This window comes from Phyllobates terribilis, unplaced genomic scaffold (assembly GCF_046119375.1).
Source record: "Phyllobates terribilis strain yellow unplaced genomic scaffold, ASM4611937v1 Scaffold_11__3_contigs__length_659146591, whole genome shotgun sequence".
Taxonomy (NCBI): Eukaryota; Metazoa; Chordata; class Amphibia; order Anura; family Dendrobatidae; genus Phyllobates; species Phyllobates terribilis.
The window spans coordinates 184,233,581-184,261,032 of record NW_027362771.1 but is presented as its reverse complement, the minus strand read 5'-3'; the positions used below and the strand labels follow the sequence as shown (position 1 = coordinate 184,261,032).

The 27,452-nt window shown below is 42.4% G+C and overlaps 1 protein-coding gene across 5 annotated transcripts in view; it reads right to left on the bottom strand.

Moving 5' to 3' along the window:
* The window catches only part of PPP1R12A (protein phosphatase 1 regulatory subunit 12A), a 91,299-nt gene that overhangs the window by 49,071 nt on the left and 14,776 nt on the right, over positions 1-27,452 (bottom strand). For all 5 annotated transcript variants that reach the window (XM_073651871.1, XM_073651875.1, XM_073651874.1 and 2 more), the window contains exons 2-6: positions 12,788-12,918; positions 9,163-9,281; positions 6,280-6,439; positions 6,003-6,147; positions 4,602-4,676 (exon numbers count right to left, since the gene is read on the bottom strand). In XM_073651871.1, the coding sequence (XP_073507972.1) occupies positions 4,602-4,676; positions 6,003-6,147; positions 6,280-6,439; positions 9,163-9,281; positions 12,788-12,918 (630 nt within the window). The remainder of the gene's footprint in view (positions 1-4,601; positions 4,677-6,002; positions 6,148-6,279; positions 6,440-9,162; positions 9,282-12,787; positions 12,919-27,452) is intronic.

Here is a 27,452-nt window from a genome sequence, read left to right as displayed (position 1 = left end):
TCAGGAGAGGCATGTTTATAACCCAGGAGCACAGACACGTCATTTATTTTCCCCCATACCTATACTCCCCTAAAATAAAATTGCTTTGGCACTACTAGGACAACCCCTTTTTGATCTAAATGTTCATCCCCGATGAAATAAAAAAGCCAACACTCACCTCCCGTGCCAGCACTGTTCCAGTGGTGGGGCTCCAAGGACTGGCGTAAAGGTCTTCGCCTTCGGACAAATCGAACATGAAGAGGAAGTCCAGGCTGCAGCTGATCTCTGACTTCCCCCTTCATGTTCAATTCGAGAGGAGGCGGGGACAGCGACAACAGTGCTGATTGGGCGCCGGAGTCACGTGTCACAACACGGGAGGAGAGTATAAGGTTTTTTTATTTTATCAGGGCCAAGAGTGGGGTATGACAAGGAGTTGTTTAAGTAGTGGACAACTTCTTTAACCCCTTTACAACCCAAGGTGGTTTGCACGTTAATGACCAGGCAAATTTTTACAATTCTGACCACTGTCACTTTATGAGGTAATTACTCTGGAACGCGTCAACGGATCCCCCTGATTCTGAGATTGTTTTTTCATGACATATTGTACTTCATAATTGTGGTAAAATTTCTTCGATATCACTTGCGTTTATTTGTGAAAAAAATGGAAATTTGGTGAAAATTTTGATTTTGCAATTTTCAAAATTTGAATTTTTATGCCCTTAAATCAGAGAGATATGTCACACAAAAGAGGTAATAAATAACATTTCCCACATGTCTACTTTACATCAGCACAATTTTGGAACCAAAATTTTTTTCTGTTATGGAGCTATAAGGCTGCGTGCCCACGATGCGTTCTTCATGCGTTTCCGCTGCGGAATTTAAGCAGCGGAAACGCATCAAAAACGCATGGTAATCCGCACCCCATGGTCACCAATGGCATTCCGCAATGTCAATGCACATGCTGCGGATTTTTCCGCAGAGCTTCTGCAGCACAAATAAATCCGCAGCATGTTCATTAATTTTGCGGAAGCGCCGCCATTGACTTGCATTGAGACGCACATAATCCGTGTCTGTACATTTGTACAAGCGGATTCTATGCGTCTCTATGTGCGGATGGTACCCAGTTCTGGAGGAGAGAAGACTCTCATCCAGACCTGGGTACCATTGTACCTCTAAAAAAAGAATAAATAAAGTTTATATTCACCTGTCCGGCGGCCCGTGCAGCGCTTCTCCTTCCAGGACCTGAGATGACGTCGCGGTCATGTGACCGCAGGCTGTCTCGTGAGATGCCAGCAACCCGGAAGAAGCCAGGACGAGCGCGACAGCACACGCGGCGGGGGATGGGGGGTAAGTATAGCTTTATTTTTTTATTTTTACGGTCACACTATATAAATCCATGCCTTTTGCATGGATTTATACAGTGTGACCTAGTTGTCAAGCACTTTCCAAGTGATGCTATCGCTTGGAAAGTGCTTGTCAGTGTACGCATGCGGAAACACATGCGTTAACGCATGTGGGTAAGCATGTGAATCCGCATGTATTCTGCAGGAAAAACACATGCACAATCTGCATGCGTTTTTTCTGCCAGGGAGATGCAGAAATGCTGCAGAAATTTTCTACTTCATTTCTGCATAGTGGGCACATAGCCTAAGGGTTAAAAGTTGACCAGCGATTTCTCATTTTTCCAACAAAATTTACAAAACCATTTTTCTAGGGACCACATCACATTTGAAGTCACTTTGAGAGGTCTTTATGACAGAAAATACCCAAAAGTGACACCATTCTAAAAACTGCACCCCTCAAGGTGCTCAAAACCACATTCAAGAACTTTATTAACCCTTCAGGTGCTTCACAGGAATTTTTGGAATGCGGAAGAAAAAAAATGAACATTTAACTTTTTTCACAAAAATGTTACTTTAGACCCAACTTTTTTTATTTGCTGTGCAATTTCCCCTGGGCACGCAGATACCCCATGTGTGGGGAAAAACCACTGTTTGGGCGCACGGCAAATTTGCTTGAATAATTAGCGGACACCATGTTGTGTTTGGAGAGCCCCTGATGTGCCTAAACAGTGGAAACCCCCCACGAGTGACCCCATTTTGGAAACTAGACCCCCCTGGGAACTTCTCTAGATGGGTGGTGAGCATTTTGAACCCCCAGGTGCTTCACAAATTAATCCGTAAAAATGAAATAGTATTTTTTTTTCCACTTTTTCATTTTTACGAATCAATTTGTGAAGCACCTGGGGGTCCAAGTGCTCACTATGCATCTAGATAGGTGCCTTGGGGGGTCTAGTTTCCAAAATGGGGTCACTTGTGGGGGAGCTCCAATGTTTAGGCACACAGGGGCTCTCCAAACGCGACATGGTGTCCGCTAACAAATTGAATGGAAAATCGTCTCAAATTGTTAGCGGACACCATGTTGCGTTTGGAGAGCCCCTGTGTGCCTAAACATTGGAGCTCCCCCACAAGTGACCCCATTTTGGAAACTAGACCCCCCAAGGCACCCATCTAGATGCATAATGAGCACTTGGAACCCCCGGATGATGGAGCTGTATGGCTGCTTGTTTTTTGCGGGACAAGATGACGTTTTCAGCGGTACCATTTTTATTTATATTAGTCTTTTTGATCGCGTGTTATTCCATTTTTTGTTTGGCGGTATGATGACAAAGCATTGTTTTTTGCTTTGTTTTTTATTTATTTTTTTTACCGTGTTCACTGAAGGGGTTAACTAGTGGGACAGTTTTATAGGTCAGGTCGTTCCGGACGCGGCGATACCAAATACGTGTACTTTTATTGTTTGTTTGCTTTTTTTTCATAATATTTATTGATGGGTGCATTATATTTTTATTTTTGGTGGATTATTTTTTTTATTTTTATTTTTTATATTTTTACAATTTTTTTTTTTTTTTTCACTTTGAAAGTTTTTACTTTGTCCCACTCTGAAGCACCATCCCTGTGCTATGCAGGCAGTCAGCGCTGCACAGTGAGAACATTGTGTGATCGTGCACTGCGCATGACCAAACAATGTTCCTGCTGCCTGGTAACCCGGATGTTGTCATGACAACATCGGGTCATCATGGCAACACCCGGGAAGCCGCGGCAGACAGCGCTGGAGGCCGGAAGAGGAGGTGAGTATACCGATCACCTCCCCTTGCCACCGCAATGCTGCGATCGACTTCAATCACAGCATTGCGGGGGTTAATGTGCCGGGAGCGGTGCGGAACCGCTCCCTGCACATAGTACCGGGTGTCAGCTGTGACAATCAGCTGACACCCGGCTGCGATCGCGATGACGTACTAATACGGGTCAGGCTCATAAAGCCCAGGGCACTGACGCGTATTAATACGTCATGGGCTGTAAAGGGGTTAAAGCAACATGCACCAAAACTAAAACGCTTGTTTTAAAAATAAGACATAATAGTGATTCATTTAAGTCATTCTTAGGCTATGTGCCCACGTAGCAGATTTGATGCAGAGCGTTTTTGCCTCTCTGGCAGAAAAAAAAATGCATGCAGATTTACATGCGTTTTCTGCCAGAGAGAAGAGTTTTTTTCATGCGTTTTTTCAAGCAGTTTTCCAAGCGATTTTGAGCATCACTTGGAAAAGTGCTTGACAAGTTGGTCACACAATATAAATCCATGCAACCAGCATGGATTTATAATGTGTGAACAACTGATGCTTTAAATGCAGCATTTATAGTAAAAAAAAAAAAAAAAAAGAGAATTAAAACGTTAAAAATAAAAAAAACCTGTATATTCACCACTCCGGCGGCCCCCGGTCTGCTCTCCGGTCTCCTCCAGTCTGCTCCCGGCCGCGTCGTCTCTCTTCAGCGTCCCGCAGTGTACTGTCAGGACCTGCGGTGACGTCATTTAGTCAGCTGATGGTCACGCGACCATCACCTGACCACCGACATCAGCGGTCCCGTGACCATCAGGTGACTAATTGATGTCACCGCAGGTCCTGCAGTACACTGCGGGACGCTGAAGAGAGAGGACGTGGCCGGGAGCAGACTGGGGGCCGGCGGAGAGGTGAATATACAGGGTTTATTTTTAACTTTTTATTTCTTTTTTTCACCGCGTGGTAGCCGGGATGAAGAGGAGTTGTAGTCTCCTCTTCATCCTGGGTACCACACGCACCGCAATTACGCTGCAAATTCGCGGCCATTGAATTTAATTGAAACAAGCAAATCCACATATACCTGCGGGTTTGCTGCGTTTCAACATTCCTCAATGGCCGCGAATTTGCAGCGTAATCGCAGTAGAAATGGTCATGCTGCATTTTGCAACGCAATGCGAATTCGGGTCGCAAATTAGCGCATCATGTGCACAGCACATCAGAATTGACATTGCTTTGAATGGCAGACTGTTTTACAAGCGTTTTCGCGGCCATAAAAACGCTACAAAAACGCTACGTGGGCACATAGCCTAAAGAGAACACAACCAACCTATCTGACCAGATAAGCACAGAATAAAAACAATACCCTCCCTGTGGGTCACAAATCTGCATCTTAATAGTAAGATTAACAGAACCACTGCCATTACAGAAAGAAAGATTGTAGCAACAGGAGAAGGTGGTAGAGAAATCAAAATCTGAAAGTGATATTGGAAAGTACTGCACTAACCAGATTTTGTTTCTTCTGAAGTTCTTCCAAATATCCTAAAATATCTTCATCTGCAACATCGCACGCTGTTTGACCCTGCAAGAAAATATCATTTCAAATCATTTGGAAGCTAGAAGCAGGTGTTTCTACGTAGATCAAAGAATTTCTAGAATAACTAATGAGACGCAGGCAAAACCTAATCTGCTGCAGCAACTAAAGTCAATGTTGGTGACATACAGAACTCAGTAAGGGCTCATTCATACAGTCTTTTGCATGAGTGCTATCCGTTTTTTTCAAGAACGGCACCCATACCTATGACAGTCCACGGGGATGTTTACACGTCTGATTTTTTTGCGGACTGAGGGGTACATGCAAAATTGCGGAGATATGTCCGATACGGATTTAAATGTTGGATCAAACTCTACAATGAAAGTCTTTGGGCCTGTAAAAAAAAAAAATCAGCACTTAGATGCCATCCATGTGCTGTCAGTTTTCCACTGACTGATATGAGAAAAAAAAAAAGTTTTCCCACTTTCTCCTAATTGAAAATAACTGATAAAACAGAGTCCGTTTTTCTTGTACGTCAAAAAAACTGACAAGTGACATTATATGCAAAGTACCAAATATATTTAAGACCGCTAGACATAGACAACCACTTCCCATATGTTTACTTAGTGCAGGCATCAGACCATTTCAGAATACATGAAAATAACAGAAGCAAGGCTCTGCACACTGCCTTGGAGCCCCAAGTTTGCTGTATAGGCTGGAAAAGGTGCAAGTGTACACATTAAAGGCAGAAATAGGGCTCCACTCACAACACAGGGCAGTATTTCTATGCACATTGTTCAACAGTATAGGAAAGCACAGCACACTGTTTATGCTATAAAACTAGCCATAAGTGAAGGGGTTAAAGAAACCCTCCCATGAAGTTATTTTTTCATTAAATCTGTGCATATGTGCATGTAAGTGTGAGTGCATTATTATACTGGCCTACTGGCGACTTATTCCAGATCCAGTGCCGGTTCTTCCCCTCTTCTCAGTGACATCACCGCTCTTACAACTCTCCGGGCCACGCTGAGCTCTGCGTGACCTGGAAGTGGCTTTTACAATGTAAGCCTATGGAGAGTCTGAAGAGCGGTGAGGTCACTACGAAAAGGAGCCGAACACCCCTGGATGTCGGAGAAGGCGGGAGTAAGTGAATATATTACCACACTAACTACATATATTAAATGAAACCAAACTTAATGGGAGGGCTTCTATAATGGGCAACGTATGTCACAATATGGGTATATAGCTGCAAAGGTCAGAGGAATAAGTCTGTAAATCTTTCCCAAACAGAAGGCTCAAAAGGGCATGTACAGAACTGCCAAAAGTGGAAGCACTGACATTACACCGGAGCTCCTGATCACATGAATCACCTACCACTTTGTTGACAGCATCCATATCACACAGATTTTCCACAAGGATCCTAGAAGCCTCTTCTTTACCCCAGTGAGCTGCAGCATGAAGTGGCGTCCAACCATCATAATCCTTAACATTAATATCATAACCGGCTTGAATTAAAAGCCTGCAAACAAAGAAGTGATTCATTTTTAATCTTATTGTGGTCAATAAGTCTCAGGGAATTACATGTGAAAATAGGAAAATCCAATAGTACAAGTATGGTGTATTACGACATCCTTTGGCTATAAATACTTACTTTAAAACTTCAGTGTAACCTTTGGCGGCTGCTACATGCAGAGCTGTGCCACCAGATTTTGTATGCCGCATATCATTGATCTGCCCGCTGTTCAGCCATTGTCTCGCATCTCGAAGCATGATCCGCTCTTCCTCTTTCCTAGCAGCTTCAACATCAATACCTGCTCAATACACAAAGTATTACATTATATTCAATACATTGCAAACAAATTGTTTTATATGTAACAGATAACAGAACAGTGGACATATATATATATTCTGTGCAACTAAAAGTAACTGACAACTGGTAAAACCAAGCCTTGCGTCAGTGTGAACACAACCTTATGCAAGTTGCATCTACAGCCAAATTTGTTAATTGAATATATATTAAAAAAGGGGCATTTTAACCTTTCTTGCAGCTGAAAAGAAAAAAAAAAATTTATGTTACACTTTAAATTATATGTTATCTTCTCTCATTTTCTCATTTGTATTGCTTTCCCCTTTAGTGATGGTGATCATTGCCACTAAATCTTTTAAATCTATATATAAAATCTCCAGAATCATCAAGTGGTCAGGGCCTATATGAGTCCAAACTGCATTTTTAACTTGTCCCTTTAAAAATAAGCCTCATTCAGACGACCACGTGTCACATGTGTGTTCAATCACAGCTAGAACATGCACCCATTAACAGCACAATGCAGGAGTTAAAAGATAAGATGCTCCAACTGAAATAAATGTAAAAATGATAACATAAAAGGGATTGCGGACGAGTGACACATTACTGTTTCAAGTTCTGTTTAATGCTTTTTCCCCTTCAAGGAAATGTGTACAGTATGCTGCACATTATGTCATTTTATTTTATGGCCTTGCAAAAGATGTTCCAGAAATAAAAAAACATTAGGTTTACTCTGATGTCAACTGCACATCCTTTGGGATTTACTCACTGTTGAGCAATCCATGACTTCAAAAGCAAAGGAGTCAAACAATATGACATCTACTGTAAAGAAATTGAAAATTTAGATTGATATTCTCAGTGCTGATGAACTGGACAATAGACAACGTGGAGATACTTTTGCTGTCTCCGGGGCCAGCCAATATACTTTTGTCATAACCTCAAACTGATCAGAAATCAGGCAAGATGCCTTCATTGGGGATGAGGATGGAAGACAAACCCTGATTGCTTACAATTTGGTGCACAGATTGAGGGGTTAAATCAGGATCCTTATATTAGAACATGCCATAAAAACGCTATGCCAGTGGGACCAATAGTCGTAACGGATCAGTCACACCAAAAGATGGCCACCATGAAGGTTCACAAGTTAGAGCTGGCTTCACGCTGTCAGAGGGAACTATTATGCTATTTGGGTGATTAGACTCATCATTGGGGCTGTATGACACTTTAATATCGGACTAGTTCCACAGAATTTCTGGAAAGGGGGTTACACCCTCTTGACCAACTGGAGGCGACTACATACTGCAACCATTATCAGGAAATTATGAAACCGTTAAGTAGATTAATCATATCCGTTAAATATTTATTTACTAGTTTGTTAGGTGCTCTTTAATATCTCTGTGGAAAAGTTTTAATTGGTTGGGCTCTGAGTACTTAAGACAACCCACTGATTCCTAAAACAATGGGACAGAAGAGCAGCGTTAATTAGGTTAGCCACGATTTTTTTTTTTTTTTACTGGGGGCATCACAACTATGGACCAGACCTCAATCACAGGATAATAAAACTTTCACACTCCTTATCTATGAACTATTCCAATATTTACGGCCACATCTGTTTCTCCCTATCCCATACTGATATTTCTTCTTCACATTACTTGTTTTATATATTACATTATTCCTGTGCCCTGTTGTGTATAAATATTTGACTCTTCAGATTTTGTCTTTTACTATGCCTGATGGAGACCTGCGTAGTCTCGAAAGCTTACGATTTGTTACCATCTTTTCACTCCATCATTAAAAAGGCATCAACCACTGAGGACTCAAATCTTAATATTTTAATGTCCATATTGTAAGTCAATTAGTTGCCAGTGCAGTAACTTAAAGGGACCAGTCCTAAATGTCTACAATAAAACAGGGCTGTCTCGCAAGTAGAAGTGAATTGATCTAATCAATACCACAAAATACAAGCTTTCATTTTATTCAAGATGTAAATTTGATTTACTAAGCAAGACGCTCCCGCTTCTGAAAATTGCTATTACACACTTATTATGGCACCCCCCTGCTCAGGAATCAAAGGGGTGAAAGAACAACGAGAATCAACCATTTTTGTTTGGGTTTAGTTTTTTCTGTATGACCTGGTAACCTTTTAGAATTTAATGCTTGGAAAATGATTATAAACATAAAAGTATTTGGGAAAAATATCTGGTTTGTGTTGCCATTATCACAGAAACGTAACCATTTTTCCATTGACCATACAGTGAGTGCACTGTAAGCATTGACAGCCTGCTCTGCAGTGTATGTGTGCCGAGCAGATTGTCAGTGTCAGGAAGTGTTTGCAGTGCACTCAATGTGTAATGAGCAGGGACTAACCGCTCGCTGCATCGCCCTGATGACTTGTAGAGCGTGACTGCAAGGAGAATATCACTTCATTTTCTCCCTGTAGCTGCTGTTCCAGTAAATCAGCTACATGGGAAACGCCATTTACCTCCAGATGATCCCAATATCTGTAGCCAAAAAAAGTGATTCTGGATGTGACAGGTTCCTGTTAAACGTCCAAAAAGTTGTAAAGTTTCAGACAACCCCCAAGATTAACAGAAAATATATTAAACTGCACTTCAGGTATTGTTCCAGGGTCTACTTTGTGTCTGAGGGTTTTGATCAGCACATTGCACATCAGTAAATCTATACACCGTAAACATATTGAAATAGAAGTGTAGACATATTGTTTAGTACCTTGACGATTCACTTCATTCTGAAGCAGTTCTTCCATTGCCTCTTCTTCAGCAATGTCTAATGGAGTGTCACTTTCACTATTCACTGCTCCTACATTTGCTCCTTGGCTAATTAAATATCTGCAAGACAGAAGGATTTACTAGACATTAAACAAAGCTAAGATAGTTACCAATTAATATCTCTCTAAATATCTGGCCTGATTTGGGGCGACTTCAACTTACAAATGTGGAAGAAAAAAGAAAAAAAAAAAGTAAAAAAATTAAAAGGTCTCATTCACTATACAGATGAGCATCAATTTTTGGGGCAGAGCTGCGGCTCTGGCAATGGCGGGAGCAAGTGATAAGGAAAGGTCATCCATACCATTAGCCCGGACAACCGCTTTAATCCCTTGGCGTCACAGTCAGTTTTAGCCTTTAAACCAGGCCATTTTTTCCACTTATCTATAGTTGCATTCCAGGACTCATAACATTTTTGAGAGACATAAGGGCTTTTTTTTTTTTCAGAATGAGTTGTAATTTCTCAGTGGCATCATCTTGGGGGTTCATAGAAATTAAAACTTAGTAACTTTACGGGAAAGAATTGAAAAAGTATATTTTGCCACTGTTCTTTTTTTGCATTTTAAATGTTACGCGATTAGTCATGTGACAAGTGTAAACTTTATTCTGCGGGTCAGGTACAAATATGACGATAACAAAATGATGAGTTTTAATACTCCAAAAAGAAAAAATCCTATGGTTTTGGTTTTTCATCAGTGCGGCTGTATGAGGCCTTATTTTATGTGGGACAAGCTGTAGTTTTCATTAGTGTTATTTTGCATAATGTGTCTTTTGATCACTTTTTAACAACTCAAAGAAAAAAATTCCTTTTGCTCATTTATTATTTGAAACACTAATCACCATTTGGTATAATGCTCATGCTAGTCTGGGAGTTGATATCACACCGATATTAAATTTATGTAGGTTTTATTCATGTTTTGCCACTTTTACACAAGAAATTACTTCTTTTTTTTTTTGGGGTCATCATATTCTGACACCCATAACGTTAATTTTCCATAGATGGAGCTGTATGAGGACTTGTAGTTTGCAGTACAAGTTGTAGTATTAGAATTAAATCTGGAGTGGTTTTTAAATTTTATTTGTTACGGAATTGACAATGCCATATAGTGGACATGTTTTTATCAGCCCATTCAGCAGGAACATGGCTGTGTATAATAAATAGTTCTTGTGCCTTTCCTAAGACATAACTGTTTGTCCAATTGCGGGAAATTATCGTAATAGCCCATTTTCCTTTTTGCGGGGTTTTTTTTTTTTCTTTTTCATCCACATAGATAACTGTAAGCCGGCTTATTTTTTGTGGGAAGAGTTGTAGTTTTGAAAGACGTCATTCGTTTTACTGAAAAAAAAAAAAAATCTATGACCTTTTTTTTATTTAAGTGGAGAAAAAAAAAATCAGAAATTGATACAATAAATAAAATTTGTGTTTGTATTGCAATACTCCAAGATTATTGGGTTTCATTTTTAGCTATATACGTTTTGATCAGTTTATTTATTTTAGGGAGGAATGGAAACAAAAAAAAAACACATTTCCAGCATTTTGATTGACTAGCTATATGGCATTTACCAAATCAGGTTAATTAATTTAAAATTTTGATAGGACAGATAATTTTGAGCACGGCAATGCCAAATATGTTTATATATTTATTTCTATACTTTGAATGGGGGACAAAGGGTGTGATTTGTACTTTGATCTCTTTTTTTTAATCCCCTTATGGGACTTGAACCTGCAATTTGTCCAATCACTTATACTACACCACAGTTTTGCAGTCCATAGTGTATATCTGTAGCTCCTTTGAAGAGCTGCATATGGCTGAGCAGGTCCCCGTCTGCAATAGTAACCCATCGACTGCCCACGATTCTGTCACAGGGAGCTGGTAAATGCAAGCAGCAGTGCAGTCCATTTAAATGCTGCTGCCAAGATATTGACAGCACACTAAATGGTTAAAGCACACTCCAATGTATTTTCTCCCAGCCCTGGAGTGGTGCTTCTAATGTAAGGTTACTGGCCCCAGTCTTACGCCAGAGCCCCACTATCCGTATTTGGTCAGCATGTCGCAGAAGTGGGAGCCAAAACCAGGTGAAGAACAATCAGAGGAAAAGTATAATAGAAACAAGTCACCAATTCTGCATTTATCACCCACTCCTGGTTTTGGCGCCCACTTCTGAGAAAAAATACTAACCGAATACTGATAGTGGGGCCGTAACCTCATACTCCCCCCATCGGAGTCTGCACCTTTTTTTTTTTGGCGCCACTCCGGTCCTGCAGCGCCATCTTGTGATGTGAGAGCAGCTTCTGACTGGCCAAAAGTCAGAAGTTATGCCACGAGCTCTCAATGCAAGTCTGGGAGCCAGAAGAACGAGGCTCTCAGATTGTATTGGAGTTGTGATCCCTGGCTCACTCCATGAAACACTTGAGTTATCTGGCAGGTCACAAACTGCTGGAGTCCAATGGGAGCAGTGGTTATAATAGGTGAAGATGCTGGCAGATGCGTATAAGACTAGGGTCAGGGACCTCAGATTAGAAGCACCACTCCAGCTAAAAAAGTCCCTGCTGGATGAGTGCTTTAAAAAGCTGCAGTCTGACCTTATCTCCAGCAGCATCTGTTAGAGATAGACACTTAATATATCCAGTATCTGCTATGTGTGGCGGGAACTCAGCTCTTGAGCCCTCTCCACAAGAAATCACCCCCCAAAATCACCATAATGTACACAATATTGCGCAAAAGGGAACCTGTCATGTGAAAAAATGCTATTAACCTGCAGGTTGTAGCCACCGCACTGACAACCCAGCTGCTGAGCGGAAATGAACTTTAATCCTCCCAGCCGCCTCCAACTTTCAGTCAGAGGTGTCAAATGATTGACATTTTTTGATGCAGATGTTGGGGTAAAAAAGGAAATGGATGTTTATTTTTCCACCCTTTTTTTTTTTTTTTAAACATTAAAGTACAGCTGAAAAAACAAAAAAATTGTAGTTGGTTTCCATATTTATAAATTGGGCTTTTTTCAGTTTTATTTTTTTCCACTTATTTGACACAAGGAGGGCATTTGAACATAATACATTATTTTGATTGCCGTTTTACCCTGTAACTGGTACTGCTTTATTAGCCCCAGCTGCAGGAGAAATTCACCTTCCAGGCTACATAGCAAAGCTGACGGGTCTCCTGGCCCCAGCAGCTCCTACTTCCTACACCATCAGGAGGAGGAAGCCTTCAGTGCTTGCTAATCTGTATAAACAAGGTTTGTGTACACCAGCGATCAGGAAGGCAAACAAGGTAAGAAACCATCTTTACCTTTTTTCTGTGGAGTCCGGCTGTGTCTGACAGACAGCTTCCCATAGGCACACAATCTTCTACAAGCTATTTACTATGCAGCAGCATTTTCAAATGTTAGCACAGAGAAAAGTGTAGACTGTCTGGCCCAATAAAGTCTATGGGCAGTCAAGAAATAGTTAAAGGAAATGCCATTTTTTTAACATACAAAATAGATGACTAAAGCCACAATGCAGATGTGAACAAAGGCTTATTAATATGGTGTCGCTCACATTCTTAATTTTAGGGTGCATAACTTACTCTGCTATGTCAATATATCCACAGGAAGAAGCAGCGTGCAGTGGGATCCAGCCTTCATTATCTGGTTGATTAATACTGGCTCCATTCTCCACAAGAAACTTGACCATCTCAAGGTTATCATCAATGCAAGCCTGTAGTTGGAAAAAAGAAAAATCCCTGTAGCCATTTTTTCAGTAATGCAGAAAAAAAAAGTTATCTGTTCCCAAGCAGAATATAAAACAAGACATAACAGACATAACCTAGAAAATTAGAAAACCACCAAAAATTATTTTCTTTCTTATAAAGTAGCCTCTTATAAAGACTAGTTTTGATTGATGGGTTACTTTAAAACAACCCTTAGACAACCATGAGGCCTGTAATAGAAATCAGTGCTCCAAAAACATTTGGCGGCCTTTCACTTTTCTAACATAGCCAATTTAAAAAAGTAGAGCTATCATCTTAAAATGGCATTAGGTTCCCCTATTAAGCCAACCCTAATCCATTATTGAGTTGGGGAGAAAGTGGTCATCTACTGAAGGCTACAGACATCATTGAGGTGGTGGGGGGTAGGAGGAGGGGGTCGCTTACTAGTGCCTTCAATCATGGGGGAGCACATTAGGGGAGTTACCTACTAGAGCCTACAGACATCAGAGGAAGAATGAGGAAAAACTCTTCTGTTTCACAAGTTTTTCCTTACTTTGGCCATAAAAGACAAGAATTGGATGAAAGAATTAACAAAAAGAAATGTTTAAAGAGTAAATTTGTTTTGCTCTTAAGTTTTATTAATTTGTGATTCACAGTACTGTCATTTTGAAGTTTTTGGCAAACAGTGTCAAGCATGCTTTTGTAAGCAGGAACTAATGTAAACTGAATTAAGGCCTAACACCAGGCAAAAGGGCACCTCCAATAGGTGAAAAGAGGTTAATGGATGTTTAGTGTAAATTCATAGGAGCATTTCCCTGCCAATGGGAGGGGGTCTAACATGACGTCCACTTTGAATATTATACCAACTAGAAGGGAACGATGAGGTGGTACAGCAACTAGGTATCCCGACAGCCCAATACATCCTGAACTTGTGTATCCAGTGTGGATATTGGTGGACGCCCATCGGAGGCACTGCACACGTCCAGTATTTCTAAGCATTTCTTTCTCCCATCACATGACCTGCAGCGCTGTCTGAATATCCGTGCCACTCCAGAAAAAGTAACATTTTCTTTTATTTCCTTAGTTCTTCCCAATTGGAGATCATGTAAAGAGCTTTGGTCACCAGGTTTTTGCTACTTGAAGAGAAACAGTGAAATCCTCAACTCACTTCCTGAAGCTGCTCTATCACAGATTAAAGCACCACTCCAGCGTTTGTTTTTATGTTTGCGAGCTGGAATGGTGCTACAAATCTAAAGTCCCCTAGTATTATACTTACCAGACGCTGTCTTTAGCTCTTCCTGGCATCGCTCCAGTCCCACACCGCCATCTTGTGATCACAACTTCTGACTGACCGTCAGAGGTAATGGTCACAAGCTCTCAATTTAAAGGGATATTCCCATCTCCAAAATCCTATCCAAATATGTAGGTGTAATAACAGCAAATACTTCCAATTAGAAATGTAGTATAGTTCTTCTGATTCACCATGCTGCTTAGCTTACCCCATGTGCAGGGCATTGCAGTAGCTTAAGTATCCAAGGTTACAACCATTAACAGCTATCACTATATGAGTGGTCGTAACCATGGATACCTAAGCTACTGCAATGCTTTGCACATGGGGTAAGTGACACAGCTAATCAGAAGAACTATACTAAATTTGTAATTGGAGGTACTTGCTAATATTATCACACCTACTACATATTGGGATAGGATCTTGGAGATGGGAACACCCCTTTAAGACAATGAGCGCCTCGTCCTGGCTTTTATAGACTTGCACTGAGTTGTGACCTCCGGCTCACTCCAGCTAACACTCAGTGATCCAGTAGATCACAACCTGCAGTAGACAACCAGAATGGAGGTAATAAAAGATGAAGGCGACGACTGGTAAATATAAGGCTAGGGGCAAGGAACTTAGACTAATATCACCACTCCAGTGCAGCAATAAAAAATAAAGCACCGCTCCAGTGTTTTATTTTAAGCACAGTTCTCAGGTAGCATTAAAAAGTATGGTTGGTTTAGGAAATCTATTTCTTCTGAAGATAATGAAATTTGAAGTTGAAGGGAATTTTTCACCAGGTTTTTGCTTTCCCATCTGAAAGAAGCATGAAGTAGGGAGAGAGATCCTGATTACAGCAAAGTACCACTTACTGGGCTCCTTGCTGTTTTGATAAAATCCCTGTATTTGCTGCAGATCTACCAGTTCTCTGTTTAACTCCACCCACACCACTGATAGCTTTGTGTACACTGTGCATAGGCAAAAAGCTGCCAATCAGTGATGGGGAATGTGTTATAAACAGCTCATGACAGACAAAATATAGCATGTTTACTAGTCCTCCAGTGATAAAATCACTATTGTCCGCAGGAGATTATCAAACCTACAGGAAGCCGCACAGTAACGGACATCACTGGAATCGGTCTCAATGTATATCATGCTGCTCTCAGATTAGGTGGCAAAAACCTTTTGGTGACAGATTTGTAGTTTGGTCACAAAAAACTAAGCTTAATTTATTTTCTTTATTTCTTTTAGGCTATGTGCCCACGATGCAGATATACTCAGGATTTTTTCCTGAGCGTTTCTGCATCTCCCTGGCATATAAACCGCATGCGGATTGTACTTGCGGATTATACATGCGTTTTCCTGCCAGGGACATGCGGATGTGAAGCGTTCTTCACATGCATTTCCGCATGCGGGTTGTCAAGCGCTTTCCAAGCGATTTTAGCATCACTTGGAAAGTGCTTGACAACTCGGTCACACTATATAAATCCATGCAAACCGCATGGATTTATATAGTGTGACCCCAAAGAATGTCAAAAAATAAAAAATGAATCTATACTTACCTTCCGATGGCCCCTGCAGTCTTGCTGTGCTCCTGTGCTGGCTCCCGGCAGATCACGGTAAGCTGTACTGAAGGACCTGCTGTCACATAACTGAGGTCACCGCAGGTCCTACAGATCTGCCCGCAAGCACAGAGAAGAAGTCTGGGGTCCGTCGGAAGGTGAATATAATCTTTATTTTTTTTATTATTATTATTATTGTTTACAGCTTTTAATGGCACCTGGGTGTGGAGGAGAGTCTCTTGTCCTCCACACCCGGGAACAATCCGCACATTAGAACGCACCAATTACGCAAGTACAGATGCAGTCTTGCGGAATTGGCGCGTTCTAATACAAGTCAATGGCAGCGAAAGCGCAGCACTTCCGCAAAATAATTGGTAGTGCTGCGTTTTTTTCCACAATGATAATCCACAGCGGAAATGTCCGCAGCATGTGCACAGCACATGCAGATTATCATTGGGGAACATGGCAGACCTTCTACCATGCGTTTTTAAAGCGTTTCTGCAGCGTTCTTGCCACTGCGGAATTTAATTTCCCATTGGGGCTCACAATCTACATTCCCTATCAGTATGTCTTTGGCGTGTGGGAGGAAACCGGAGAACTCAGAGGAAACCCACACAAACATGGGGAGAACATACAAACTCCTTGTGTTGTCCTTGGTGGGATGTGAACCCAGGACCCCAGGGCTGCAATGCTAACCACTGAGCCACCGTGCTGCCCACTTAGTTAAGCGCACCAGGCTGGATGTTTCCTACATCTACTATATAATCAGCTTATCCCGTCTGTCTGTCCGTCCGTCCAGGAAATCCCGCGTCGCTGATTGATCTGGCCGCGGCCAATCAGCGACACGGGATTTCAGAACAAGATGGCGGCCGTTAGCGGCTCATCTGCCGCACGGAGGTCAGCGGCGATGCAGCCGGGAGATGACCGGCACTAGCCAGTCATCTCCCGGCTGCTCGCAGCAGAAGTACTCTGACCTGCGGCCTAGGCGGCACCGCTCCCTGGTCCTCCCTTCACACTTGCCGTCGGGAGATCAGCGGCCCTAGCTGCTGATCTCCCGACGGTAGCCGCATGGAGGTCAGCGGCGATGCAGCCGGGAGATGGCCGTCACTAGCCGTTCATCTCCCGGTTGCTCGCAGCGGAAGTACCCACACAGGCAGCGCCGCTCCCCGGTCCTCACTAACACTGTTTGCTGATTGGTCGCGGCCAGGACGAAGGCCACCGTCGGGAGATCAGCGGCGACGCAGCCGGGAGATGACCGGTGCTAGAAGGTCATCTCCCGGCTGCTCGCAGCAGAAGTACCCCGACCGGCGGCCTCGCTCCCCGGTCCTCCCTTCACACTTGCCGCGTGGTCAGCGATGTTGTCACAAGCAGTATTGGCAACATGACGTAATTACAAAATTCATTAGGGGCCCCGGGGGGATACATTGGGGGGTTAATTTAAAGTAGTGCACAACCCATTTAAACACTGCTTCGCTGATTAGTCGCGCCTGGTCAGCCGCATACATATTCTAGAATACCCGATGCGTTAGAATTGGGCCACCATCTAGTAAATACATAATCACATACTGCGGCACTGTAATCCAGATGAAGATCTTACACCACGGACTGAAGGAGGTTCCAGCTGCCTAATATTTACTACAAGCTTTAGTTCTGCAGAAAGGCCAAAAGTTAAAACACACCAATGTTATACGTTTCAAATTGGTTCTACCCCTCCCCAATGAAAAATATCTAGAATTTGATTGGTCGCCAAAGGCATAACTGCTTATGCACACTGGCCTGTGGGAGAATGAGGCCTGCATGTGTATAAGTATACCACATCACACTGACACTCACGTCAATCATTCTTACTACAGGAGATATTCAAGCCATAGAAGAAGTGCAGGACATACTCCACAAGCCTCATCATATAGTAATGGCTTGTTAGAACCACAGAGCATTGCAGCAGGTACGTGTTCACACTATTAGAAGTTTGACAGCCTTTTTTCTGACCATGTGTCCCTCCCATTCAGTCACAGGTGGTTTTAACTAGCTCTACCAGCCCATACATTGTAGGTTAAAAGCCCAAGCAGAGACATATTGTCCATACAGGCTTACAGCCCAAGAGTGGCATATCCAGTGGTAGTGTAGCGTAGTTTCCCATCATACGAAGGTGACCTTGTCATGGTTGATGGGCACACATAAATTGGCCAAATTATGCGCAAAAAACCTTCATTTTTCAAAGTGACACTAGTCCAGATACAATATTTCTTATATTTTCATGTATGGAGTGCCGAAGTTCTTTTTGCAATTGTTAGAACCACATACATAGAAGAATGTGACTGGACGGCATTCCAGCAATCAGAAAACGTACACAACTTCACCTAAAGCAAATGAGGTGAAATATGCCATAAGCTAGGAAGTCACGCTGAAGACTAGCGCTCCGCAGCAGAGAACTGACCAACACTAAGGGCAGGAGGTGGGACATTATACCCACTGTCACTCCGACCTCTAGGCGCCATCATAGCCGCACACTTATTGTTCGGTAGAGTCTACTTTTCAGCAGTCATATCATTATCACAGACAGAACAATGGAAAGTACCACCTACATTGAGTTACTACAGGAGCCCACAATTCATAATAAGCAATTGTCACAGATCTCCTCCTCACTGCACAGGTCAGATCTGCCCACAACACCCTACTGTAGCAAAATAGGGTGCCGAAAAGCATATATATGAAATGCTGTTAAGAGCAGTAGCTCAGACAAGATGGCTGCCCCATAATCATGTGGACACATGTACAACCGAAAAATAAAAGCACAAGTTTCACTTTTCAGAATTTCCATTCCATACAGAAGTTGTCCGACCACGAAATCCAATTTTTTTTTCAAGCTACAATATATACTTGAGTATAAGCAGAGTTTTTCAGCACATTTTTTTGTGCTGAAAAAGCCCCCCTCGGCTTATACTCTGGTAAATACTCGAGTATATAGAAATTCCTTTGGTGGATAGTGGGGGTGGGGTTGCAGCAGTGGAGGAACAGGGCACACGCAGTAGCCGCTGCTGCAACTACCATGTGGGCCCATTGCTAAAGGGAAATGAATATTCCCTCTTCTCCACTCCCATGGGCGTGCAAAAGAATGAATATTCATTCTCTTTAGTAGTGGGCGAGGAGGAGCAATGAGCCACAGGCTCCTGCTGACAGTGCCCGCTACTAAAGAAAATGCATATTCACTCATCTCCACGCAACTATAGTCCCGGCGTGTTGAGGAGTGAATATGCCGGCAGCTCACGTCTGAGAGCGCATGGCAGCGCTGCTCAGATGCTGACATGACCTCCTGCAGCAGAGGTGAGGAAGGAAGGCGAGTATAAGTGTTTATTTTTTTATGTGTGCAGTGATGGGGCCATGCATCCCAGGATTGGGGGAGGGTGGGCCAATCATACCAGGATTGTGGGGGGGATCAGGGGGCCATACATACCAGGATTGGGGATGAGGAAGCAATGTGTATCAGGATGGGGAAATTTACCAGTAGCAGCTGCATTTCCCACCCTAGGCTTATACTCGAGTCAATAAGTTTTCCCGTTTTTTGGTGGTAAAATTAGGTACCTCGGCTTATACTCAAGTATATACGGTAATTTATGCAGTATTGTAATATACAACACCCCTATAAATTTTTTTGTTTCTGCCTTTCGTTCCTCCTGAGATTCATTTCATTACCTGTGGCACTACCAAAATTGAAAGCTCCCTGTGCTGTATTATCTAACCTCACAGACAGAGCTGGCACCGCCCAGCCTCAGTATACAGCACCGCCCTCTGCCCGCCTACTCCAGAATTGAACATAACAGCAGTGTCCTCACCTGTGGAAAGCAGCACAATCGCTGCACTCCACATATATACCACATAATACACCTCAGCTGCTGCAGAACCTCAGTCTATGGTGATGTGTACATACATACATACAACATAATACACTTCAGCTGCTGCAGAACGTCAGTATACTGTGATGGATGGATATACACAGCACATTATACTCACCTATGTAGAAGCCTTTTCCTTCCTGAGGCTGGAGCAGGAGGAGGGGGAGGGTCTGGCAGAGACTAGGGGTGGTGCCTGTTGCAACCTCACTGACTAGACTCTGCCATACAAGGAGTGAGCAGCTCCTCCAGAATCAAGAGAGCGGCTCACATGACTAGGTGTGATACCTAGGACACCATGCAGAATACTGACAGAGTATATTACAAACAGTCAGCATTTTGTAGCCTAGATACACACAAATTATACAGAAAGCCCAGACAACCGCTTTAATACCACAGCAGATTCCCTGAAAAAATTAAATGCTTCTTCTTCTGGGGGAACCACTAATACCATTTCTGCTTCAAGAAGGCTAGACATAGCAGAAGGTAAAAAGTCTTTAATAATTTGTGTCTACATAACAAAACATAGAAAACGGTCTACAGCCTATCCCTATTGTAATAATGTCAGGTCTTGCAGCGGAGTCCTGGACAACCTCTGGTTTGGGCATAAGGATACCTGGGAACCATGTGTGGGAGAGCATGATCTAAGTGATATTCCCTTAAAATTGTCCTCTGGGATTTTACAATAAAGGAAATGTTATGAGATTGACTTTAATCATTCTTAGCATGGGAAATACGGAAATAATTTTGAGACTTTTCACAGAAAAAGCAATACGCCCACAAAGCACATTGCAAACAATATAATGAAGCAAAACCAATGATTAATTAAAGGGGGTTTTCTGGGCTTAGAAGTAGAGAAAAATATGCAGTCACAGTCCCCATAACTGCAGATTGCTGGACAGTGACCATGTGCGAGCAGTGAGATGCAAAGGAGAATCTAAGAGGCACAACGACCACCCAGGAGGCAGAGAGGTGAATTTGCCAGTCTGCAATCACATACAGTGCCTGCAGACTTCTCATCTGGTTCTGGAAAACCCCTTTAAATATTTATATAGAGTTGAGCTCAATATGTATAAACCAATAAAAACATTCACCCTGTTTGAGATGGAAAGTTACTCCCATTAGGTATTCTGGCAAAAGACTGACGCTGTAGCATTTACTGTGTAATCAAAAAGCATGGTAAATGGCCTGAAAACTAGCAAGGTCCAGCCATATTGCCACATAAGGCATTCTATCATTAGCTTCACTACCACTGGAGCCCGGGTGTCACAGACGAGAAGCAACGTCGGCCGGCTGGGTGACATCACTGCATAGTCTTGGCTATGACTATAGAAGGCCTGGCCGTCCCCATGGCCATGTGATGAGTTCAGAAATAGTGACATATCAGTAAAGTGCCCAATGTCCTCACATAGTGGACATTTCTGCTGCATGAACGGCCTGAAAGAGACCATGTTCCCTTGTAGCAGAAATAAACAGCAGATGTTCTGCACAAACAGTAACATTTCAAGCACAAGGGGAGAAGACCTCCTGAAAACTCGTGCACACTGTGCCTTTAAGGATGATGTTGAAATATGCGTTTGTTTTTCTGTATATTTTTTTATGTAGAGCCTGAAAAAAATGGAAGTAAAACCACTATGTCAGAAGGAACCATGGGAAGAATGTAGTAGACACTGGTTTTATGACTTCAGATGTGTTAGACTCAAACACTGCGGCGTTTCAGAGAAAAAAAATTGACGCATGGAGAGAGTCATCAACACCTGAGTGGCTCCGACCCTGGCCAGTTGTTACACCATGTTTTTTTCTGAAACGCTGCAGTGTTTCGGAGTCAGACCTACCTGGTGAAATCATACAGCCAGTGCCTAATACACGCTGCCAGTGGCTCAGGCTCATGCATCAGCCGTCAGGCTCACTAAAGTCTAGAATCCCAGTATTTTGTATTTAACGCATTACAAAATGCATCAAATCTTCACCAAAAACATCAAAAAGGGGGAAATGCTGAAACAATGCATAAAAGCAACTTGAGCAGACTGCTACTTATTTTTGGGGCAGATACTTGTTATAAAAAAAAAACCTGCGTATTTGAACATAGAAACATGGAATTAGAGCTTGTTCACATGTATTTGTTGTGTTTGTATGCAGAATAAAATGCATCAATCTACAGTAACAGCAAAAAGAATGAAATTTCGAAAAATCTTATGCATAGTGTTTTTTCTTTTCGTCTGCAATGTGTCAATTCATTCAGCGATCTAACTACAGTTTCTCCCCAATTGAGATCAATGAGGCAAAAATCTGTAGTTCTCCGCTTCAATTTTTCAGAGTCCATTTTACATGCAGGGGGAAAAAAATAATAAGCATCAAAAACACCATGTGTGAACGCTACAGAGACCTTTTCTGCAGATTGGTAATCAGTAGGAAATGGTCAGCAGAGGTGGGCTGCAATTCAGGTTACTGGCCATACAGTAGTTACAGAAACATACAGACGCTCGGGGGAATTGGAGTTTCAGGCCATTACATAATTTCCAGTGATGAAACACGAATGAGATTGAACAGAACGGAAGTGTGGAAATCCTTTTATCTTTGTTAGGTCACACAATGTATCATGTCCCAATACCATCGGAGTCAATCACCGTAAGCAGATTGCAAAAATTAGAACATTTTACGCCTAAATGGCTAGTCTCCACCAACGAACGGAAACTATGCTGGTTGGAGGGAAATTTTATATGGTAAATACAGAAATTAATGAAGAAAAATAAAAACACAAGCAAATGCCTTTCTGAAGGAGCGGCTACAAATCACAATGCCTCAGCTTCTCCCTGCTCAAACCTAACCCTCAGCACCATCTCTGATGATCTTTTGAAGTTGCTCCAGCCTCTTTACACCAAACTTTATTCTGCACTCGATCATTTAGTGGCCTCAGTTGTGAGGAGTAGCCTGTAAACCAGAACCCGATCATATGCTCTGGATTGATGTGGTAATAAAGATGCAAGCATTGTCTACATTTACTTTTCCTTTCATATTTTTCATTCTTCACCAAACCTTTAAGGCATTCACTACTTGAACAACCCCTTAAATACTATAGTCCCAAGTGAATAATATAAATTCGATACACTCTGCCTGCAGCAGCACCGTTCCAGCGCCAAGTCTCACGGGACTATCGTGATATTGGCTGCAGTGGTCACGTGGCATAACAATCAGTGGCAGCTAATGGGCTACAGCTCTCACTTCCTTCTGATGTCAGACATTCATCCAAAGAAACTGGGAAAAATGGCACATTAGCATACACCGATTGTTACGATGGAAAGGCACCAATGCCGTAGGAGTGTATCTATTTTTTACTTTACATTAGGGCATTTAGCATTTAAGACAAGGTTATTTTAGTGAAACAAGCCCTTTATTATTTTTTTCTAGTTCTACAAGATGGACAGTGAGATCAGGTAAGTTTTTTTGGATACATTCTCTTCTATGGAGAGGCCAAGGTACAAAGAGGTTAGCATGCCATTGTTCTCACAGATACAGGGTTGCTGGGCAGACATTTCTTTACTACAGTGGATAAATGTGGAAAAACAGGAGATACAGGTTTCATATGTTCAATTGCCTCAGTTGGCTGGATGCTAATGTCCTACCAAACAGTAATGTGTACTAGGCTGGAATGAAGACGACATTGTAGAAACTAAAAATAGGGCCAGTCAGGAGACATTGGGCACAGGTCTCCACACCATTGCACCATGTGTGACCGGCAATCATCTTGCATAGAACCAATTCCCATGACCTAGCCTAAGAACTCACTGTATGGGATAAAATAGCAAACCTTTGTCCATCATGTCAATTGCCACATGTAATTTACATGACTCCTGAAATTGTACCAAGTTTATCAGAATGATGCAAGTGACATAATGCATTTGGCATCTCATGGCTGGCACACTAGAATTACATTTCTCTATTTCCAATGGAAACATTTGGGGTTAAAATTCTTGCACTACTTTTCAAAAACCTAGAAAAGTGACAAATATACCCAAACTAACTCCAAAAAGGTTTTTTTTCTCATTCATAAAAACCAATACAGACATGTGTAATCACATGTCACAGGTACGTTCGCTAGCCAAATGGCAAGTACAGGGAGATTACAGTGTCACTGAATGTTTTCCTTAGAATCAGACTGCAGGATCCCCACAAGATGCTAAAACAAGACACTGTGGTGCCCCATATTCCCCCAAATGTTACTAGAACTAGAAGGTGCACCAACCCTCCCCCTACCACCACAAACATTCCTAGAACCAAACTGTGCCCCCCAATAAACCTACAACATATTTTGCACAGAGCAGTGATATTGCACCAATGGATGTTTATTGTGTCATATTGTACTTGCTAGTGCTAGGATTTATACTTTATGCCCCTCTGACCACTACTACTATTGCCCAGCTGCTGAGGACAGACACAGCTTGCTAGTGCTAGGATTTATACTTTATGCCCCTCTGACCACTACTACTATTGCCCAGCGGCTGAGGACAGACACAGCTTGCTAGTGCTAGGATATATACTTTATGCCCCTCTGACCACTACTACTATTGCCCAGCTGCTGAGGACAGACACAGCTTGCTAGTGCTAGGATTTATACTTTATGCCCCTCTGACCACTACTACTATTGCCCAGCTGCTGAGGACAGACACAGCTTGCTAGTGCTAGGATTTATACTTTATGCCCCTCTGACCACTACTACTATTGCCCAGCTGCAGAGGACAGACACAGCTTGCTAGTGCTAGGATTTATACTTTATGCCCCTCTGACCACTACTACTATTGCCCAGCTGCTGAGGACAGACACAGCTTGCTAGTGCTAGGATTTATACTTTATGCCCCTCTGACCACTACTACTATTGCCCAGCTGCTGAGGACAGACAGCTTGCTAGTGCTAGGATTTATACTTTATGCCCCTCTGACCACTACTACTATTGCCCAGCTGCTGAGGACAACTTGCTAGTGCTAGGATTTATACTTTATGCCCCTCTGACCACTACTACTATTGCCCAGCTGCTGAGGACAGACAACTTGCTACTGCTAGGATTTATACTTTATGCCCCTCTGACCACTACTACTATTGCCCAGCTGCAGAGGACAGACACAGCTTGCTAGTGCTAGGATTTATACTTTATGCCCCTCTGACCACTACTACTATTGCCCAACTGCTGAGGACAACTTGCTAGTGCTAGGATTTATACTTTATGCCCCTCTGACCACTACTACTATTGCCCAGCTGCTGAGGACAGACACAGCTTGCTAGTGCTAGGATTTATACTTTATGCCCCTCTGACCACTACTACTATTGCCCAGCTGCTGAGGACAGACAACTTGCTAGTGCTAGGATTTATACTTTATGCCCCTCTGACCACTACTACTATTGCCCAGCTGCTGAGGACAGACAACTTGCTAGTGCTAGGATTTATACTTTATGCCCCTCTGACCACTACTACTATTGCCCAGCGGCTGAGGACAGACAACTTGCTAGTGCTAGGATTTATACTTTATGCCCCTCTGAGCACTGTACAGGAGGTCCCCCAACATAATGATTGCATCAATTCTGGAAAGTGTTAATCTTTAGATCACATTTAGCCATGATGCCACATAGTTGGTTATAGCCATTCAACTTTAACACTTAAAGCAGAAATACCTAAGTTAATTAAATGGCAAAAGAGTCATTCTATAGAGGCATACACTGTAATGACTACTTGCAGAAAATACTCAACTGTGCCCATGTTGTGACGGAAAAATAGGGCAGTATGCAACGTTAGGCTTCTCTTTACAACTGATGGACTCGTTCTAACGCATCCACAAATCCAATGTGAACAGAACCTTTATTCAATAGAACAGCAAGGGTTCCGACTGTCTTACTTTAACTACTCAGGACTAAATTAAGACGTCTGTTTTTCATGGATAGCAAATGTACTCGGTCTATGTGGGCTCATGTTCACATGTCTGTGTTGGGTCCATGAAAGACCGCATTTGGCTGCCATACTATTTGCAGTCTAGTACTGCATTTTGTGTTTCTTAGATAGGAGAATTTTGAGGAACCTCCATCATATGAGAAAACCTTACTATAAACTGACATATTGACCAAACACTGACACTTATACAGCCATTCTGAAATGGATTTTCAAAGGCCTCATCAGGTCTAATACAGATAAAGGAACACCATCACCTCATTATTACCTTTTCAATGATGACCAAAGTGTAGTTTGGAGGCAGAAGCGAACGGAGAAAGTGTTCTAATAGTGCTACTGCCTTCCAGTCATTGGAGCAGGGCGCAGCCTGGTGCAATCACGGCTGTTCTTAAATTGCGACCCCCACTCGGAGGATAAGCAGATATCAAGCGAGCATGACCAGAAGAACATTGCTGCTCTGCTTTAAGATGCCCATGTGAGACTTCACAAATGGTGAAAATAGTTAGTGACCCCCCAAGCAGAATAAAGTCAGCTAAACCCTGGTAAGGTGTATGGTGGCCCTCCAACTGGAGAGGAATACAGCTTGCTTATTTTCAGTGGCTTATCCTGTTGATCTCCCAGGAGAGAAGCTGCTGCCAGAAAAGGCTGGCAGCCACTCTCAGAACAGACACGTTCGCTTGTATCCGTGTATGGAGGTGCCAGCTATCTAGTGTGTATGGGGACCCATACATGTGGTAGTCAAATATAATGAGGATGGAGGGCTTCTAAAAACACTACTTTTTCTAAGAGGAGGCATGAGCGTCATTTTCTGTCTGGTTATACAACATATGCAATAGACTTGGAAATATAAAAAGCTAGCAATGACTACAGAAAATTTATTATAGACTTTCACTATTTACCTGGTGCAAAATAGTGATGAATTTGTCCAATAGTCAGGTGTCTAGCCTCCCAATGTGAAGCGTCACCCAGTACTGATCACGGTCCCCCAGTTTAGAGAAATGCTAAGCAGCCATCTGATGAGCAGGTGTGAAGTGATGCCGAACAGGACTGACACCATTTGCCCAAATTTACAAAAAGGTGCAGAAGACAATTTCAAGAAGTACTGAACCACAAACTTGTGAAATACAGCTAAGGTTACTCTTTCCCCTTTTTGAGTTTTGTCGACATCAACTGCAATATTTCTATACAAAAAGAACAGAAATCGCAGGAAACCTTTGGTAAGCGACATGAAAAGGCGAGTGTTAATCGAATCCCCCAAAAATAAAGAAACATTGCCCAAATGATCTGCACACATCATTCTGTACTTCATCGGTGAGCGCAGAGGTTCTGCAGAGCCGATCTGGTCGCCTGTGGCATTTGTTCACTGCTGGCAATAGTAGTCATCATACTGCGTATCTCTCAGAGTTTGATGATGGCCGTCCAAAAACAGTATACGCCATAAAAGTCCAGAGATTATGACAGAATCCCCCCAACAATTTACTGCATTAAGAAGGGGGATTGACTATTGTCTGCCCTTGGACACTTTCAAAAATCCCAGAATACCCCTTTAACCTGTTTTGGCTAAAGACTGCTGCCATCTATAACTCTTGCTCTTCAGTCTGGTTTTAGACTAAGAATAGAGAAGCATGCTGTACTGTTCTCTCCAGATAACCCAATAAAAACAGATTAGTATAATAGATCATAACAAAGCCAGCATGGGTAGTGTAATACAATACAGGACAGACGCACTAGTGCATCCGGATTTATTTTGGTACACAAGTGGCTCATTCTGCACAGACTAGGACTAGTTATAAACTACAAATTGACCTTTAGCTGGAGCCTACAGCTGTCACCGACAGCTGAGCTTCCCTCCACCTGCCCTAGCAAGGTGGACTGTTAATTG